The sequence below is a fragment of the Pleuronectes platessa genome, chromosome 22 (assembly GCF_947347685.1).
Source record: "Pleuronectes platessa chromosome 22, fPlePla1.1, whole genome shotgun sequence".
Taxonomy (NCBI): Eukaryota; Metazoa; Chordata; class Actinopteri; order Pleuronectiformes; family Pleuronectidae; genus Pleuronectes; species Pleuronectes platessa.
This window is the reverse complement of record NC_070647.1, coordinates 4,699,880-4,717,878: the sequence shown is the minus strand read 5'-3', so window position 1 is coordinate 4,717,878 and position 17,999 is coordinate 4,699,880. Positions and strand designations below refer to the sequence as shown.

Here is a 17,999-nt window from a genome sequence, read left to right as displayed (position 1 = left end):
TGATGAACAATCGGTTTTAATTTTAATTCTGCAGCACGTTGATGCTCTTGTCTACTGTCTGTCGCCTTCTTTCCTTCCCGCCCTCACTCTCAGACGTGCTCCTATGTCTCCAGACGCTACCTTGACTTTACTGCCCTTAAAGCTGCTTTTTGCTGCTCTTACAAACCCAGAAACTTTCCACTCCAAAAACATGAATCAAATCTCCCATCTACTCCCACTTCTGACTCATCAGACCTGAATTAACATTTGCCCGTATTGCCTTCTCTGTAGCCCGAGGCCAGTTCACTCTGGGTTTCCGCCGGTTTCCGCCCATCCCTCCTCCCCTCTCCTTTCTCGGTCACACTTTTCCAAGAAATCTGGGGCTTCACTGCTTATGACCTTAACTGTGGGTGGCTTTGGCTCAGGAGGTAGAGGTTCCTCCATTACGTGTGCCGAAGGGTCCCTGAAGCAACTGACCAAGATGTCAGGCGAGTTTCTGGTGATGAGGCCGATGCCTGTGTTAATGTGCTGTGAACACAAAGACGTGATGTCCGCAGCAGAATAAACACGGTATATCCTGACTCTGCCTGGTGCACCGCCCCTCATGTGAACACTCTGGAGATTTCTGCGTTGTTGTCTCCTACTGCATTCTGCAGGTGTGAAGGACTAACTCCACAGAAAGTTCCGACCCAATTCTCTGGACCTCCTCTGGAGTTCAGGTCTGAAAATGGCTTTACACTGCACATGAAGGTGCTTTCAGTGCCACAGAGTAACACCACAAACTGTGTTGACATTATTACATCTTTACTACACCATCTTGTAAAGAAGACAAAATTTCACTAAAGGAAATTACATGTTATTGTAGTAGCTGGTTGTCTATTCAAAAAAGTTCTTGTGCTGTAAAAGTTGAGTAAAAGGCCAAAGCCTGTGACGTTGCTGGCCCAGGCATGTACGGCTGTAACAGTCACCCTGTAACTCTGCAGGTCAGTCTGAATGTGACAACACAAGACCATCTGCCCAACAACACTGTGTGTGTGTGTATGTGTGTGTGCGTGTGTGTGTAAAAACGTGCAGCACAATCACGTGGAGCAGCAGCCTCTGGTCATCTCTGAAAATGTTCACGTGCACATACACCTACTGCTGCGTAACACTGTCTCCGCCCCAAACAAATCTGCTCAGTCTCAAGATTTCTATAGCATATAAAATCACATAATGTTATATAATGACAGTACATACCTGTATGAGCAACCACCCACACTTTTAGTAATAAGCTCGTAATAAAACAGAAATGTCGTTATAATCACTACATTACACTTACTGGTTCTTTTTCAGTTTCTTCATCTGGTGTAATGAAAACAACAGCACAACATGGCCACTAACATGGCTCCAGACTTTGAGGCCTGTTTTTACGTATCTTAAACCCATAGAACATTTCAAACTGAGCCTTTATATTCCAGTTAAATCACGCATATGGTTTTTCTAATGTCACAGTCAACGTCACTCTATTTCAAGCTGCGGCACAACGTGACTTGCTGTCCGTAAGTACCTCTCGTCTGAAAAGTCACCTGACCTAGACTTTACGACTCGCACTAATAGATTTGAGTTTCACCCTTTTCAAAATACATCAAGCACAAACATTGTCCCCAAAGAATCATAACCTTTACTACTGTGGATTCCACTATGAAACTATCAGTCACCTCGTGACACCTGACTAACACGCAGCAACGTGAGTCAGCTGCTTATCACAGGGAGGAAGTGATTCATCCCTCTGGCCTATTAAGCTCCATCATCTACTTACACAGAGCCTGGAGCGCTCTCAGTGGCATTTTAACCAGCTGAGTATCTTATTTCAACCTGGACGGCATATGAACATTAATAGCTCCTGCCGGGTGAACATCAAGTGTCGACTACACAAATGTGTTGGACAGAGAGATGACGTAGTAGTATGATGCCTGACGCTTGTGATGTCATCCCTCGTGCGGTCTGCATCATAACACACACAGAGCACAGATACAAAGGACCCGAAGCACTACTCATTTGCTGAATAGAGGTTACTTGTAGTGCAAAATACGCAAATACATTATAAAAATAATTATACACCCATTTTTAAAGCTAAAGCATTAAGTGCTTTCCAAATTGTTCTGGAACATTCAAATTTTGGAAAATGAAGGCATATACAGTATATAAACAACATTTAGTCATACATCAAAAAATTGGAGTTAAGTCTAGTACTGCTAGTGTGGCTAATAAGATAAAACTTCAAATAAAATTGAGGCTACAGGGAAAATAAGCATAATCTAGGCAGTTGAAATCTGAATAAACAAAGTAAAGTATAAACATATATACAGTATATATATATGAAATACTTAAGGTCATATAGGTCGAGAATCAATAAGAAAACAAGTAGTGTTTAGATTTATAATAAATAATCGAATTAAATAAAATAGATAAAATGGATTAAATTCACCATAAAATAGTTCACTGGAGTCTACAGATCTCACACTGACTTGTTTTAGCCAAGTTTCCCAGCATAACGCCAACCTTGTCAGGACCTGTAGACCTCATATGGGCCAAAACCTGGTCCTATTGAGGTCAAATGTCATTTCTGAGCTCCCGGTTCAGGTTAGATACAAGTTTGTCCATAATAAATGGAAGTTAATGCAAAGTACTATTGAGGTAAGCTGTGCAAAATATGTGTGTCCTTTCAGATACATACAACTATAATGCAGTCAAACTCAACAGTCTTGCAATAAGCCCTCCCTATAGGATCATTCTGAGCTTTGCTGTTTGAGGCACTGTTAAACAATTGTCATCATTGACTTTGTCCAGTTGTTGGTTTTCTTAATTTTTCAGTTTGAAGTGTCATCTTGACATCATTGAAAATGAAGAGCAGGTCTTCAATGTTTCTTCAAGACTCCAATTAAGGTTAAATGAATAAACTGTATATATGTATGTACATATATATGTACATACATATATACAGTATAATACTGTTCATGTAGCTTCATTCATACATTCACACATACAAACATAAACATACTCGTTGTCATGTACAGTTTATGTGTGCATGACAACGAGAACAAAGCACAGGATTAAATGAACTCACTCTGTGTATTGGTGACATCTGATTCACAGGTCTCTCCTTGCCCCCGCCCCCTCTCCCTCCCTCCCTCCCACCCTCTCGGTCTTGGATATTAAAGAGTAAGAGTTGAATGGTGAGCCAGGGACCCTCACATGAAGCAGCGGGGGTCTTTGACAAGAGAAGCCTCCGCTCCATCGGCTCTGAAACCAAAGCTCCTCTGCGCCCTGCAGGATGTCTGGAAACATCAGATCAGGTAACTATCTCTTTGCATGAAGGAAGAACCTCCATCACTCTTTATTCCCTCCATCCTGCTCACCTCTCATTTCATACAGCACTTTTTTCAATTTTTCAAACACGAGGTCATGACATATCTCAATTAGAGCAGATTCTTAAGAATAAGATCTAACTCATCTTGAGGCTTTTGGACTTTTTTCTCACACTTATTGTATTGTGTTAAATTATAATGTGTTCCTTCTGCTGCTCTCTCTCCCAGTGTCTGTGGTGTGGGTGCTCTTGCTCTGTCTGGTACTCTGCAGGACACTGACCAGCACAGACGCAGCACCTCTCTGCACCAATGCCCAGGCTGGGTGCCATGCTCTCTCACTGGCCAACCTGTTTGACCGGGTCATCCAACACTCAGCCAGGATGCACGGCATTTCAAACGACCTTCACTCAGAGTTTGTAAGTTTTTTGCAATGGGCATTTTTACATTTGGTCAAACATACTTCTAAACGTGTGAATTGGATTGTACTTACTCACAAAGAAGAGAGGGAGGGAGAGATATCCTCAGCCGCTTGTGATTCTTACTATTCTCATTAATAACCTCTGTACTCGAGCCTCGGCCGACATTTAGAGGACCGCCGACCTCTGACATTTCATTCTTGCATTCATCTTTTTCATCTTTTTCCTCTCAGGAGCAATACTTCCTGCCCAGCAAGAATCAGATCGGCCGGGTCGGTCGCAACTGTCACACTTCGACCATCCTCACGCCAAACGGCAAGGAGAACGCTCAGAGAATGGCGGTAAATAAAACTCTCCCTCCTCGTTTTTAAAATTAAAATATGGCGTTCTCCCTTTCTCTGCATTTCCCTTTCTCTGCATTTCCCTTTCATTTTCAACCTCCCAATGTCTACATGTGTTCTTTCCACATCCCGAACTTCAAATCATCACATGTGCCGTGACCTAGAGCGTGGCCTGGGTTTGAATGTGACCTGTGCCCCTGTCCCCGCAGAGAGAGGAGCTGACCGAGGTGATTCGGAAGCTCCTGGTGGCGTGGAGAGATCCCCTGTGGCATTTCCACCAGAGCATGGCTCACCACCGCGACTTCACCAACTTCAGCTCCAACAAAGCCCTGGAGATGAGCGACATGGTGCACGAGCTGCGCAGAGGCGTAGAGAAGGTGGCCGAGAAGGTAACGTATGTCTTACGTCAGAGTGAAACGTCACTGTGTGTGTGTGTGTGTGTGTGTGTGTGTGTGTGTGTGTGTGTGTGTGTGTGTGCAGAGCTGGTGTGTCACATGGCTTCCGGGGATGGAGTGTCTTGTCAGTTTGCGTAATCGTTGTTAATGACAAAGAACCACAGACGTCATACAGAGGAGGCTAGCGCTGCCCTGGTCACCCTCAGATGACCTTTTGTTCAGACATTCAGAGGCCAAGTACAGAGGGAGGAGGACACCATTCTGTCTGTCTGTCTCTTTAGCTTGCCTCCTACCTTTGTGCAAAACTACGCACACACAACGTCCAACCAACCAATGCATTTGTTTGACTTTGTTTTTTTGAGTTTTACTTAATAATAGATGAAGAGTGCTGATGAGATTTAGAGAGTCAAGCAAACATCAGACCAACAGTGGGTCGACCTTTAACCTGAGTGTCAGTGGTTCGATTCCCAGCTGCTCCCATTTCACAGATTCTGAACCCATTGATGGCTGAATGTTGTGACAGAATAACCACGCTTTAAAATGTCCTGATTGGCCGATAAGAAAAGCTGACGTGTGAATCCTCTCCGCTCCAGATGCAGATGCTGGGCATGATGAGCGACTCTGTGAGCAGCCAGGCTTCTCCCGAGGCGCTGCTGCCGGCTGACAGCTCTGAGTGGCGCCTGATGAAAGACTACGACCTCCTGTACTGCTTCCGCCGAGACTCGAACAAGGTCCAGAACTACTTGAAGATCCTGAAGTGTCGCATTGTTCCGGAGCACGGATGCTGAGGGCCAGAAATACTAACGACCACGCTCGACTTCCAGACTCATCAACGCGTTGGGATGGAAATGCCTTAGTCAGAAAGTGCACAAAAAGCTGTAGCTTTTGTTGTGTTGTATGGGATAATAAGTGATAATGTTCACTCCTGTCATGAAGTGTGACTGGAACCCAAAGACTCTACCCCAACCCACCGCTTCATGCCTGAGAGCACAAAGAGTGCGACCAAACTATGGACGGAATAAGTGTAATACATGTAATTAAATATTCCTGTTGACCTCATATCATGTGTAAATACAGTCAAATCATATAAATCATTTCAGAAACCCAGATGTAATGTATTTTGTCATTTCTGCAAAAAAGGAGATACTTAGAATAGAAGGGTCCATATATGACAGACTGTAATTAAAGATGGACGACGTTGAAAGGTGGAGTGAAGCCAAAACATCCTGATCACCCCCTGGTGGCTGGTTGCAGTACAATTCATAAAAATTCCACGTCCTCCATGTTAGCAAAAAATTGAAAGGCGCATTCCAAATTAATTAAATTGCTCTTGAATTAGGCAGTTCTCATCACACTGAGGGATGTTCAGGTTTTCATGCAACTGATAGGTTTGGTTTTAATTTATTTTATGCCATAAAGCACCCGTATACACAATGTATCAGCTTTACTTTTGTACAGTGGGAAGAAGTGGAGAGGCCAAGTGCATCTTTACGTACAGTCTGTGATACAAACACTGCTGCTGCTTCAAGACTGATGAAACACATACGGTTTCTTTGTAGACACAATGAGGCCTAAATTTAAGAATGTGGAACTTTTGTCTCCCTCTTCTGGCTTTGAGAGTAATTCCACAGGGATAGACTGACATTCCACAGTGCCAAGAAAATAATTTATGTAGAAAGAGTAAAGTAAAGAGACATCAAAGTCTGCCCTTAGTTGCTTCCCACCGTCCGATACCCTCCTATAAAAGGGACAGACAGGTACCATAGACCATTCTATCCTTCCTCTAAATAATGACTTCCTTCATATATTCTGAACTTTGGCTGCTTTCTGACATGCATTTTTTTCAGTTACTAAAAGCGTTCACCACCACCATACGAGTATAAATCAGTGGGAAATTACAGCTTGGGAATGTACTGTAAATAAAAAAGACAATATATTCAGCTTTATTCTGATGACTAAAAAAGAATCCAGAAGTTAAGAAATCACAGTGGATCATTGGGCTTTTTATCATGTTTATTGAGTGAAAATAAAAAAGAAACATGTCGCAGCTACACTGAAATAATATGTGTGCTTGGGCTGAAGTTCAGTGGCTTCAGGAGGAAGCCGCGATGGAGACGGCCTCGGTGCGTCCAGTGCTCTGCTCTACACAGGAAACATGGAGGGATCCGTCCCTGCAACATACAGAAAGAACCTGAATCAGAAAAAATTGACGATCCCCACAGGCAAATCGCTCAGCTAGGAAAGAGGAGTTACATCATTCTAAAGAAACTTAGATCCTTATCCACCAAATCACCCTGTTTTTGATCCACAGCCATAAGGACTCTCAACTCAACAATCACAGTCAGTGGGCTCACACTGACACACTAATGATGTACAAGCGGTCCCGTTAATTGACCCGTGCACTGATCGTGGAAGGGTGGATACCTTTTCATGGTCACCACGGTGTCGATGTCGTGGTTCTCCTCTGTGGGCTGCAGGTCTCTCAAGATAATCTGTACAAATACACACAATGATTCATTTCAATTATTAATCATCAACTCCTCTTTCATATTCTTACACTGTGTGCCAGTATAGCTACGCAACCTGATTATTATTTCCACCTTTGTCTGTGTGCAACATCTCATAACCTTATAATACCTTATAGCTGGAAGGTCACCACACATATGGAGCAGGTTGGTGAAAAGTCAAGTCCTCTGCATAATTTACTGGGAGCGTGTGGACATGTTGATGACGACAGACTCAAAAATTAAACCAATATAGCAGTAAATGTAAAATGGTACAGATGTTTGCTCAGCCTTTGTCGTCTGGTTTTCAACTTTAAAACATTCAAAATTGAGATACATCATTCAAATTCCCAGTGAGGTCGACAAATTGTAGGATCTGCCTCCCAGCAGTGGAATCAGGACATGTGTAGAGGTTCCACATTTGACCCAATGTTGTTGCTTTTCAGTACCTTAGCTAGTTTTTCAGGCTGCTCCGTGACCAATCTCTGGTAGATCTCCAGACAGAGGGAGGACAGTTTCCCCCCTGCGCTCAGGATGTGATGTCTGCGGGCGGGGAGCGGCGTGCCGGATGGAAGAAGAACAGTGAACTGCTCCGCTCCGGATTCATCCACCTCCTGCAGAAACCAGTGGTGGGATGTAACTGAGTACATTTACTTAGTTACTGTACGTAAGTATATCTTAAATGAATCTGTACTTTATTTAAGTACATTTATTTTAAGGTACTTCTCAATTTTACTCCACAACACATATCTCTACTTTCTTCTCTACTATATTTTTACACTTTATTTTTTAGCGATTAATACTTAGAGAATCGGTCAGTACATTAAAAGTAAATTCAAAGTTAAAATTTGTATTTTCACTGCTGAAAAATTCAACTGTGTTTTTACCTTCACAAGTATGTCTGTGGCAGAAACGTCCACTGTGACGGACTCTTCCTCGGGGGCAAGTCTCTCTCTGCCGACCAGTAAGCCTGCTTGCAGCGCTGCTCCCACCGCAATGACCTCATCAGGAGGCGCCGAGCACAGAAGCTCCACGTCAGAAAACATGTCGCGGATCATCTGCTGGAGGCGGGGGATCCTGGCCGAGCCGCCGCAAAGAACCACCTGAAGACACACCCGTCACATCAGCATCTTGCATGTTGCGTGCAATAAAATTTGAACTTTAAAAGGGTGAACAAACTGTGCGTTCCCAGATGGATCAGTCCAAACACATCTTTCACAAACACTTTACCTGGTTGATGCTGCTGGTGGAGAGCCCTGCCTTCTCCAGCAGACTTCTGATTGGCTGGATGCTCTTGTTGAAGAGTGATGAGCAGAGAAGCTCGAATCGAGCTCTGAAGAAACATGATACTGACGTCAACACGCTGCTAACAACTACTTATTCACACTGACTGTCTAATTCCATTAAACCCAAACATACAGATAAACTAGAATTACCGGTTGTTTGCCTCTGCCAACCAGTGCAGATCCGGTGTACAGATTCTTACATATTTCTTCCCCAGATTCATATAAGGTCACTGTGTCCTTTGAGCATTGAAATGTTAGTAAATGTTAACAACTGATCGAAAGGTGAAGATATTCCTTGTCTGTGTTATATGTCACAATCACATTAAACATAGAACATTTCTTAGTTGCTTGTTTATTGTAGCTGCAAATAAAACGTAATAAAACTTTTGCAATTGACTTCTTGCGATCTTCCCCCACTCACCTCTGCCATGGAACTATGAGTTTGAGATATTTTAATACTGAGTTTAGGAAAACTGTTTCAACTCCATCTGTACATATGTGGCATGTTTCCAATCATTTACCAGGTCGGTTTAACGTCTTACCTCGAGATGTTGCAATCAAAGTCAATGCCGTCGTGCAAGGAGTCGACGAAGCAGTTGGCTGATTCCAGCGAGGACAGAGAGTGTTTGGCCATGTCGGCTCCATTCATCAGCTTCATCATGGCCCGGGCGTTGCTGCTCAAATCGTGCTTATAGGTGCTGCACAACACACACAAAGAATGTAAGAATAGCTGGAGGGTATTTAAGATGTGGTTTAGGTGCTGGTGTGTGTGGGAGGGAACAGAAGGGTTTGGGAGTCAGGGTACATGAGGCGTCTTTACTTGGAGACTGGCCAGAGAAACTCTGGAGGCTCACATACAGAGATTGTCCGGAAAAGGAAAGAAGTCTGCTTATAATAATACTCTGTATTTATTTCTGATGTGCTTTAGTTCTGACAGCATGTTAGAAGGAAATAAAAGCCTGTAACCAAAAGAGCGCCTTGTGTTTCCTCTAGAGGGGCATTAAAACATGTGGGTGTAATATTATGATAAACAAAGTGATCTGTTCACTGTGAAGCTTTTGGCCCCAATAACTGTCGTGTGGAACAGAATATCTACCGTTTGAACTCTGCAGCCAAGTGCTGGGCCAGAGCTTCGGTGAAGCTCTCTCCTCCGATGCTGTGGTCTGTGTGGGTGCTGAGAACCTGGAACATTCCTCCGTTGACCTGCATCACTGTCACGGTCAACGACGTCCCGCCCAGCTTAAACACCAGGACGTGGCTGTCAACACAGTGCAGAGCATCGTCAGGGAAAAGTGGGTGGAATTCAATTCACTTTCTTGCCATAAGGTGGAAATGATGTAAACAACAGGAAGCAAACAGAAACTCATGCATTTAAAGCAACTGATCACATGATGATGGAGACAAAACCAAAGACAGGACTGTGGGTGGTGATGGAGAAACATCTGTTTACGTATTGTATAACAAAATTATTGTGTACTGTAATTAAGGAGGTTTTGTTTTCACCCTGGATCACCACGAAACTTGGAGGAAGGGGAAGAAAGAATCCATAAAATATTGGTGCGAATCTGGACCATGAAGCAGATATGAAACCTGTTGGAGTAACTTTCTTAACGTATATTAATAATCAGCATCGAGTTGTTAATAATTCTAACAGTAAATAAGGCCTCTCTTTGCTCCCTGAACAGCCTCTGTTCTTTGTAGCATGGATGAAACTTTCCTCTGTGATTCTGATCCATGTTGACTTGACTACATCACATCATCTCTACAGATTTTTCAGCTGATCATTCACTCCAATCTCCTGTTCTACCACATCCCAATGATGTTCTATTGGATTCACGTCTGGTGACTGTGGAGATCACTGAACTCACTGTGGTGCTCATGAAACCAGTTTGAGACGACCAAGGCCTTCAAACCATGATTAACAAGCATCTGACCAGTGTTTGAGTCTGTGTCACTGCAGGCTCACATTTATCTTCTCAGGAAACAGACGTGAAACCTGACGTGATCTCTGCTGTTGTTGAACATCCACCTCAAGGTTCAGGATCACGCTTGTAAGTAACACAGTAACACATCTACTGAACTAACGACTAAAATCCCTAGACGTGTAAACTAGTAACATGTAAGGTTCTCTGGACCCTGCGAGTCGTAGAGTTGACAGAACCCTGAGGATGCTGTTGATGAAGCAAATAAGAGGAAGAGGCTATGTATGTGGCGATGGCCCCAACCGGGCTCCAAGATGTTGGGGAAACACACTCAGATCTGATCAGCCTGTTGTGGGCCATCCTTAGCAGAGGAGGTCTAAACAACTGATGATAAGTCCCCAACATCCACTGGATCTGCTCATGGTTGGCAACTTATCATCAAACTAGTGCAGAAGACCTTCAAGCGAACAAGGGATTATCACCATCTTGTCCTACGTTCTAAAACGTCAACACGCTGCTCTTCCTCGTCTTCAGTGTTACCTCTTTCCAGAGTGGTTTTCTTGGCCGATGTTGTAGGCCAGCAGAGCAGCGGCAGGCTCGTGGATCAGCCTCAGGACATGGAACCCGGCAGCTTCTGCTGCTTCCCTGCTCAAAACAAAAACTGTTAGTGCTTTATTTATAACCGCTGTGTCACAACATCATGGCACAGACGAGTGGATGAGTCAGTAACACCACCTACCTCAGAGCACGCTTCTGAGCATGTGCAAACTCAAAAGGGACGGTAATGACCGCTTCATTTACATCAGAGCCCAGAGCGGACTGAGCCGTTTCTGTGGAAATGGAAAGAGTCAATAAATCAACTATTCATGAAGCATGCCAGACAAAAAACAGCCCTTATAACCAGGTTACCTGCCTTTGAAAAAAATCCACATATACCTGCTAATTGTGGTGTAAAAGCAGCATTAGCAGCATTTTGCCTTCACCAATGTTAGTCACGTTGTGACTGATAAGACCCAATCAGGAAGAGAATGTGGATGTCTGCAGAATGGTTTCCAAGTTTATGTTTATGGTAATCTAGACTCAAACGCAGCCCCTGAGTTTTAAAAGTTGAATGAGGCTAACAGCGTTTACAAAAGTCTATGTTTTTGGAAGAAAAAAACTCCAGAGTAGAGTGGATGACAAAGGTAAATAGCTGCGTTGTGTTTTAAAACTAAAATGTATTAGTGTAAATGTACCCTCTGTGTGTACGTGTGTGTGTGTTACCTTTCATTTTGTGTAAGATGAGTTTTGCGACGTCCTCTGGAGCAGCATACACAGGTTGATCTCCTGCTGTGATCTCATAATAAGGCTTATCCTTTTTGTTCACCACCTGAAAACAGCGATCACTGCTTTACTCTCCAATGTTGTGTGTTGAACAAGCATTAAAAAAATTACTGAGACACAAAACTGACAAGCCGCCGTTTCTTTTAACTGAGGACAACTGATAAACAGAACAGGATAAATAAAAGAATGTAATGACGGAAAAATATTTAGTTGTGAAGCGGTGACTTAAGTATAAGGGCCTTTTCTATTTACAGGAATACAAATAAGCATTTGTGTTCCTCAGTGCTTATTTCCTAATTTTTTTTTCTTAATTCTCATAAAATTATGACTTTTTACTCATAAGTTAATATTATGACTTTATTCACGTAAAATTACAACCTTATTCTTCTCAGAGAGTCCCTAATATACCATCCTATTTCAGACATTTGGGGATTTAAAATGGCACCAACAAAGTGAATCTGGTCCCAAACTCACCTGGCACTTGGTCTCTGTTTTGTGAGTTTGTGTCTCTGGATCATCAAAGCTGTTCATTGAGAGACAGAGAAAGAAAAAAATCGGTAATTAATAGAGTGATAAGAAGTGTCTCAAGCTGCAGGGAGGCTCACCATTTAACTCATTTTGTTGACTACAGGCTCTTTATAACATGAATGACTCCTTTAGCTTTGGAATCAAGAGTCAAGGCAACCCATTGTTTGCGAAAAAACACACAATTTCTACAAAAACAAGGAATTTCACTGGTTACTGGCTGCACACAGAGAATTCCCTCACAGAGGGCACCAGAGTTGTTCTTCTAGATTTGCTCTGATGATGGTACAATCTATTTTAAAAGGATTATCAGTGTTATATTTTGGGGGGAAATTCTATGACGATATACATTTAAAACTAATGTATATCATAGTTCAAGGGGGAGTTCTGGTATTTTTCAACCTGGAATAGGGGACCAAGGCCGGTATAATAATTTGAGCCTTTTACTGGTAAAAACAAAAGCACTTTCAGTGGGCAGTTCTCGGACTGTTGCAGTTGCACCATAAGATTACATTGTAGCCACTACTGCAGTGTTGCAGCTGCCGGTGGAGGCAATCTACTGGACCGATTCCAAAGGTTTTTGTACCAGTCATTTACACACCCACATTTATAAACATAGGGAAAAGTTTAAAAGGACCAGAATTTCACTTTAATTTCAATATACAACACGAGTCAAGCTTATATAAGACTAGGTCTCCAGTAAAAGTATTAAGTGTGAATATGTCGTGTCACCTTCTCCCCAGGACTTGCTTCACTTTAACAACTGTGTTGGCGGCGTTGCGGACTCGTCCTTGCTTTGCTGCGATGCCAACAATCTGAAGGAGAGGAAACATCACTCAGTAAGAACATTTCAAACATGAAGCCACTGAGCTGCATAGGAGGCACACAATCCAACTTCAACTCCAATTAGTGAAAAACTGATGTTTCTGGGTGAAGGAATGAAGGAGTATTAAGATTCAAGCAGCAAAACATGCTTATGGATCAAAATGGAAAACAATAAAGACATTGTAAAGGGATGCACACCCTTCATTGTGGATGGGAAGTTTGAATTGCGTTTTACGTGAAATTATGTTGTAGTAGTTAAGAAGATAAGGTCCAGATGAGTTATGATAAAAATCATATCTGTGCATTTACATTTGTATTCTTAATTATGACTTTGTATCTTATAACAGCAAAAGGTGGGGAAAAAACAGCCATGCGGAAAAATAATCACCAAAAACAAAAGTTCCATAAAGCAAGATTTCCTACTAAAAAAGACAGATATTTATCCAAATTAATAAAGTGAACCTTTACATCACTGTAAATGATGCACAACAACAGTGAAACAGGCATGAAAACTGATGTAAAGACAAGTGAAGCTGATCCTGTACCTGCTCTGTCTCTCTGTAGCCCACCACCGCCGGAGTAACTCTGTCTCCGGCATCGTTGGCCACCACGTCAGCCCGCCCATCCTGTACAACAAACACACACATTCACAAACACATTAATTTCATTAAACAGTAGATGTACAGTTAATCAATCCAAACATCCATGTGTCCCTGAAGAGGATCATGAGCAGGAAATGATGCAGCAGACGCTCAGCAGTGGTCGTGTGAGCAGCCATGTTGATGTTACAGGACCGAACCTGAAGACTTAGGTTCTCCAGTTAACAGTCTCCCTACATGTCCATCTTCAAACAACCATCCCCTGGGTGATTTGGCCTGCTGAGAGGTAGAGTGAGGATTTAGGATGACCGAACACTCCTTTGCCTTGAGAGGAGTCAGCGGAGGTGCTTCAGGATCCTGCTGCAGCTGTTTCAGGTTCACCCAGCTGGGACAGAGCTGGAGCTCTCGGGAGAAGGAAGTGTGGGTCACATTGGTGAGTGACGGAGTGCTAAAAGTAGCAGCGATGCCTGAACATCATTCAAACTGTGATATGGAAGCAGACACAAGCTGCGGGGACGTGTTAGGCTGATACAGAACCTCAGGTTTGGGGGAAGATCCAATAACTTGGAATGGGCCTGTATCAGCAGTGAGAAGTCCGTTTCATTTCTAGAACTTAGTCTGGCCCGTCATGCTCCTTTACATAAGAGGACCCTCACACAAGAATCACTGGATGTGACCTTTTTGTTCCTGAAAATATCCTTAAACAGAATTACAGTGAATATTAATGAAAGAGAAGCTTTGCTGTAGGCTCTACTTTTTGCCATTTAAAGCATGTTTGGCTGAGGCTTCACTGCGGAGGTGTACAACGGAAGAAAGAAGAAAACGTGTATTGTTAAAGACAGTTTCAACTCCCATGACACCATGATAGTGTTCACACAGTTTTAGCAGCCACATGTGTCAGAGGGAATTCTGGGTATTACAACAAATATGTCGCCATTTTTCTCAACCTCACTAAGACGCGGGGTTCGTGAGAGGCTCGGCGGAGTGAGTCTGGTCAACACTCACCTTAAATATCGCCACACAGGCGCATGTGTAGCCGAAATGAACCCCGATAGCGGCCATGCTGGAATCTCTCTGCTCCAAGTGATCAACCACGCATGCGCCACCCGCTTCCGCTCCCAGTGACTACTTCCGGTACCGCTCTTTCGAAACAAAAGCTTCCAACTTCTATGTGTTCAAGAGCCCCTTCTTAACTTCTTTCTTTCTTTCTTTCTGTCTTTCTTTCTTTCTGTCTTTAGATGATTTTCCCTTTGAACAACATTTTTTTTTATAATGTTTTATAAGAGCAAGCTATGAATGCCATAATGAAAATTTAGCTCACTTCCACGTTTACTTGTATCTAATTGTGTATTGTAAAATTACTTGAAACTTGAAATACTGACAGTGGGGTTCACCCTGAAAAATAGTGTGTGGAGGGGGAATTCTCTTCACCCCACAAGGATTTTTTTAAAGTAAGCATTAGTGCCACAACGGAAGTTCTCCTGACTTTTCTTTAAGAAAAACCTCCATTTAATATTCCATTACGTTTGACTTTGATTATGTTTTTTTTATCAAACGTCCATAATAAGAGTCATTACACATTGGTTTTCAGCCTTTTTCTGCTCTTTACCGTAACACCACGAATAGACACGCATCAAACTTCAGGCTTGGGCCGGCGTCACCGGATTCTCCCAAACGACGGATCAGATGACCTTATGAGAAACGGGAATCGTGAGAAACTCTCATTCGGGACGTAAAAGTGACCCGATTCTCAATCATAGGGTCCCAATTGTGAAAGCCACGTGGTGACGTATGCGGTGACGCGGGTCCTGGGCTACTCACCGCCGAGACACCCGTGGCTAATAATAACTCACGCCACCATGTCGGTGCTGTCACTGGCCGTTCTCCTGTTTTTCAGAGGCTCTACTTTCTCTTCCGCAGCCGAATGTGAAGGTTAGACAGCATGGTGTGTAATAATAATAATCAATAACAAGCACTGGAGTCACATGGTACCTCTGTGGGGAGTCAGAATGAGCCCTGCGTGTCAGCTCTCTGTACCATGACCTGCCCTGCACGTGCTGCACTGGGATGCAACGTTCAACAAGTGATTGAACTGTGATTTAAGAAGGAATGGAGCTAAACATCTACTTTCAGATTGTGGAAATGAATCAAAAATCCCAGATTCAGCTTTCAGGATATAGCTTCTGAGGGGGCCACAGTGTGCAAAATAAAGCTTCTAATATAACTTGTTGCTGGAAACATAACGATGTTGTTTTAATATTGTTTTCATTTGTGTTCATATCACTTATACTGGAGTGAGGCTGGGCCCACAGAGACACTTACTCACTCTGCTGTGCACTGTGACGGATGAGTGACTCCTGTCCACTAACAGTGCACTGGTGTTCAGTGTGTGTGAGCTTCCTCCACAGATTGTATGGCAGCCTGAACTCAGCCCACACAGAGCTCACCCCGGCCCTGGTGGAGGAGGAGCTGCTCCGGGCATGCACCGTCGCTCAGGGGAAGGAAGCCAGGCTGGTGAGGATGTACTGTAACCATGACAACAGAGAACATCTGGCTCTTTTGGTTTTCAGTCGCACAACTTTGCAGACAAGCCAAACATTTTCATATGCACACAAGCAATCCAAATTCAATATTTGTGGAAACAATAAAAAACACTTCAGTCCCTTAAACTCAAATTCAATTATTAAAAAACAAAAAGTTGTATGTCCCTATAAACTACTGTAGTTGCTGTCTACATTCAGGCTACTTTTTCTTTTACTTTGACCACTAAATTCTAAAACAAAAGATGAAGAAATTCCCTTAAGGCCATCTTGAGATATAAATTTGGAGATGCCCAAAAAGTTTTGGGGGAGTTCAAGGTGACCTTTACATTTGACCTTACTTATATCTATGTTTTCAGCTGCACATTTGACAGATATGAACTTAATTCTCAAACCCTGGGATGATCAGTCGTGTGTTTCTTCTGTTACCTCCTCAGTGTTACTACCTCGGGGCCAGTAGTGATTCAGCGACACGTGTCACAGCATCAGTGGCCCGCCCGCTGGCCTCTCACGTCCCCGTTGAGAAGATCTGTCAGCGCATGAGCAGCACAGACACACAGATCTGTCAGCTCAGTCATGGTAAAATCTGTGTTTCAGATTCACGACAAAGGCTAAACTTGTAACACTTCGTTTTACAAATTTTTTTCTTTATTTCTCAGAGAATAATTCATGGATTTTATTGATAATAATCACGCATGTGTAGGAGACTGATATTAATGAGTGTGCGCAATTTTTGGATCTAGTGAATTTAAATGGGGTTTCATAAGGGGACTGTTGGGCTTTGACAGAGGTATAGGCTATTACGCTGCCCTGAGTCCCATTCTCGTGTATTCTGTGTTCTGTGTGCAGAGCCTCAGCTGAAGGACCTGAGCAGCGACGGGCTGAAGAAGCTGAGAGTTTTGGAGCTGAGGAACATCTTAGCCTCATGGGGGGAGGAATGTCGAGGCTGCCTGGAGAAACACGAGTTTGTCAGCCTCATACAGGAGAAGGCCCCGCTGCACGCTCACACCGTGGAACTATGAGTCGCAATTATGTGTCTCATCCACCCGCACAGTAAATAAGACACAGACTCGCGTATTCTTCAGTATTAATGTACACAGACTTGACTTGGTTATCCAAAATAACAAAACAAATTCAAATTGAGGATTTTCGCCCTCTAAGTTTTGGCCTGATTGTGAAAATAAACTTCTGCTAAACTTTCCAGTGGCCCTCTTGTTCCTCAGGCATCTAACTATAAACACCCAATTTATGCCATTGACCGTATTCACATGGCGGCCATTTTCCTCTGATGATGATTCCGTGATTGGTGTTACCAGCCCCCCCCCCCCTTATTGCTGTTGCCTGTATTGTTAGTTATTCAGTTGAGTTCAAGCGTGATACGTGCATCATATGTCTTGTCGCTTGCTGGTACCATGACCTCTTTGAAAAACTGTTTGTCACTGAAGTGCAATTAATCTTGGGATAGGCTGGGCCGGGAAGGATCCCCCCCGTTGGAGCCTTTGTTCCCCGGGGATGGAAGGACACATTTGTTCGGTTGCATTTGTCGGAGCCTTCTAGACAATTATTACTTTGCTAGATTGATAACATCCAATCCATTTTTTATACAGTCTGCTGTGTCCTGGTAGTGAATGAGCTATCAAATACGTAATTATCCGGTGTGGATTTGGTTACTTTTGGTTTATATCAGGTTAAAGTTACCGGATTTGTGCCAGTATTGGCCCGTTGTGCCAAAGGACACCGGCCCAAGCCACTTCTGCGGATCTGAGATCTGCCCCTAATGGCTGTGCTGACAATGTATGAATGGTGTGTGACAGAAAAGGCGCTGGATATAGAGTACGAATGTGTGTTGTTGTGCTATTTAAATTATTTCCTTACAAAAGTCCTTTAAGCTTGTAGCCTATATGGCTGTGGATTAGTCCGTTAAAAAATAAAACAATCATATCAAACTGTGTACATGGCATCTCATGGTTCATACACCTGGATGGATCACAACAGTC

At 43.1% G+C, this 17,999-nt stretch overlaps 3 protein-coding genes across 3 annotated transcripts; 2 read left to right on the top strand and 1 right to left on the bottom strand.

Moving 5' to 3' along the window:
• The first annotated feature begins 3,183 nt into the window (after positions 1-3,183).
• LOC128429129 (prolactin) lies at positions 3,184-5,548 on the top strand. Its single transcript, XM_053415418.1, has 5 exons — positions 3,184-3,314; positions 3,555-3,742; positions 3,976-4,083; positions 4,293-4,472; positions 5,072-5,548. The coding sequence occupies exons 1-5, from the start codon at positions 3,293-3,295 to the stop codon at positions 5,264-5,266; spliced, it is 693 nt and encodes a 230-aa protein (XP_053271393.1). The 5' UTR covers positions 3,184-3,292; the 3' UTR covers positions 5,267-5,548.
• Positions 5,549-6,473: 925 nt separating this feature from the next.
• hspa14 (heat shock protein 14) lies at positions 6,474-15,445 on the bottom strand. The gene is made up of 14 exons (XM_053414967.1): positions 14,468-15,445; positions 13,409-13,489; positions 12,771-12,853; positions 11,988-12,036; positions 11,454-11,559; positions 10,930-11,020; positions 10,731-10,835; positions 9,365-9,526; positions 8,811-8,966; positions 8,213-8,315; positions 7,870-8,085; positions 7,432-7,596; positions 6,903-6,970; positions 6,474-6,649 (listed from the first exon to the last, which is right to left on the bottom strand). Exons 1-14 carry the CDS (start codon positions 14,522-14,524, stop codon positions 6,571-6,573), a joined length of 1,521 nt encoding a protein of 506 aa, XP_053270942.1. The 5' UTR covers positions 14,525-15,445; the 3' UTR covers positions 6,474-6,570.
• On the top strand, positions 14,964-17,953 carry cdnf (cerebral dopamine neurotrophic factor). The gene is made up of 4 exons (XM_053414968.1): positions 14,964-15,394; positions 15,849-15,976; positions 16,440-16,581; positions 16,852-17,953. Exons 1-4 carry the CDS (start codon positions 15,322-15,324, stop codon positions 17,022-17,024), a joined length of 516 nt encoding a protein of 171 aa, XP_053270943.1. The 5' UTR covers positions 14,964-15,321; the 3' UTR covers positions 17,025-17,953.
• Positions 17,954-17,999: the final 46 nt, after the last annotated feature.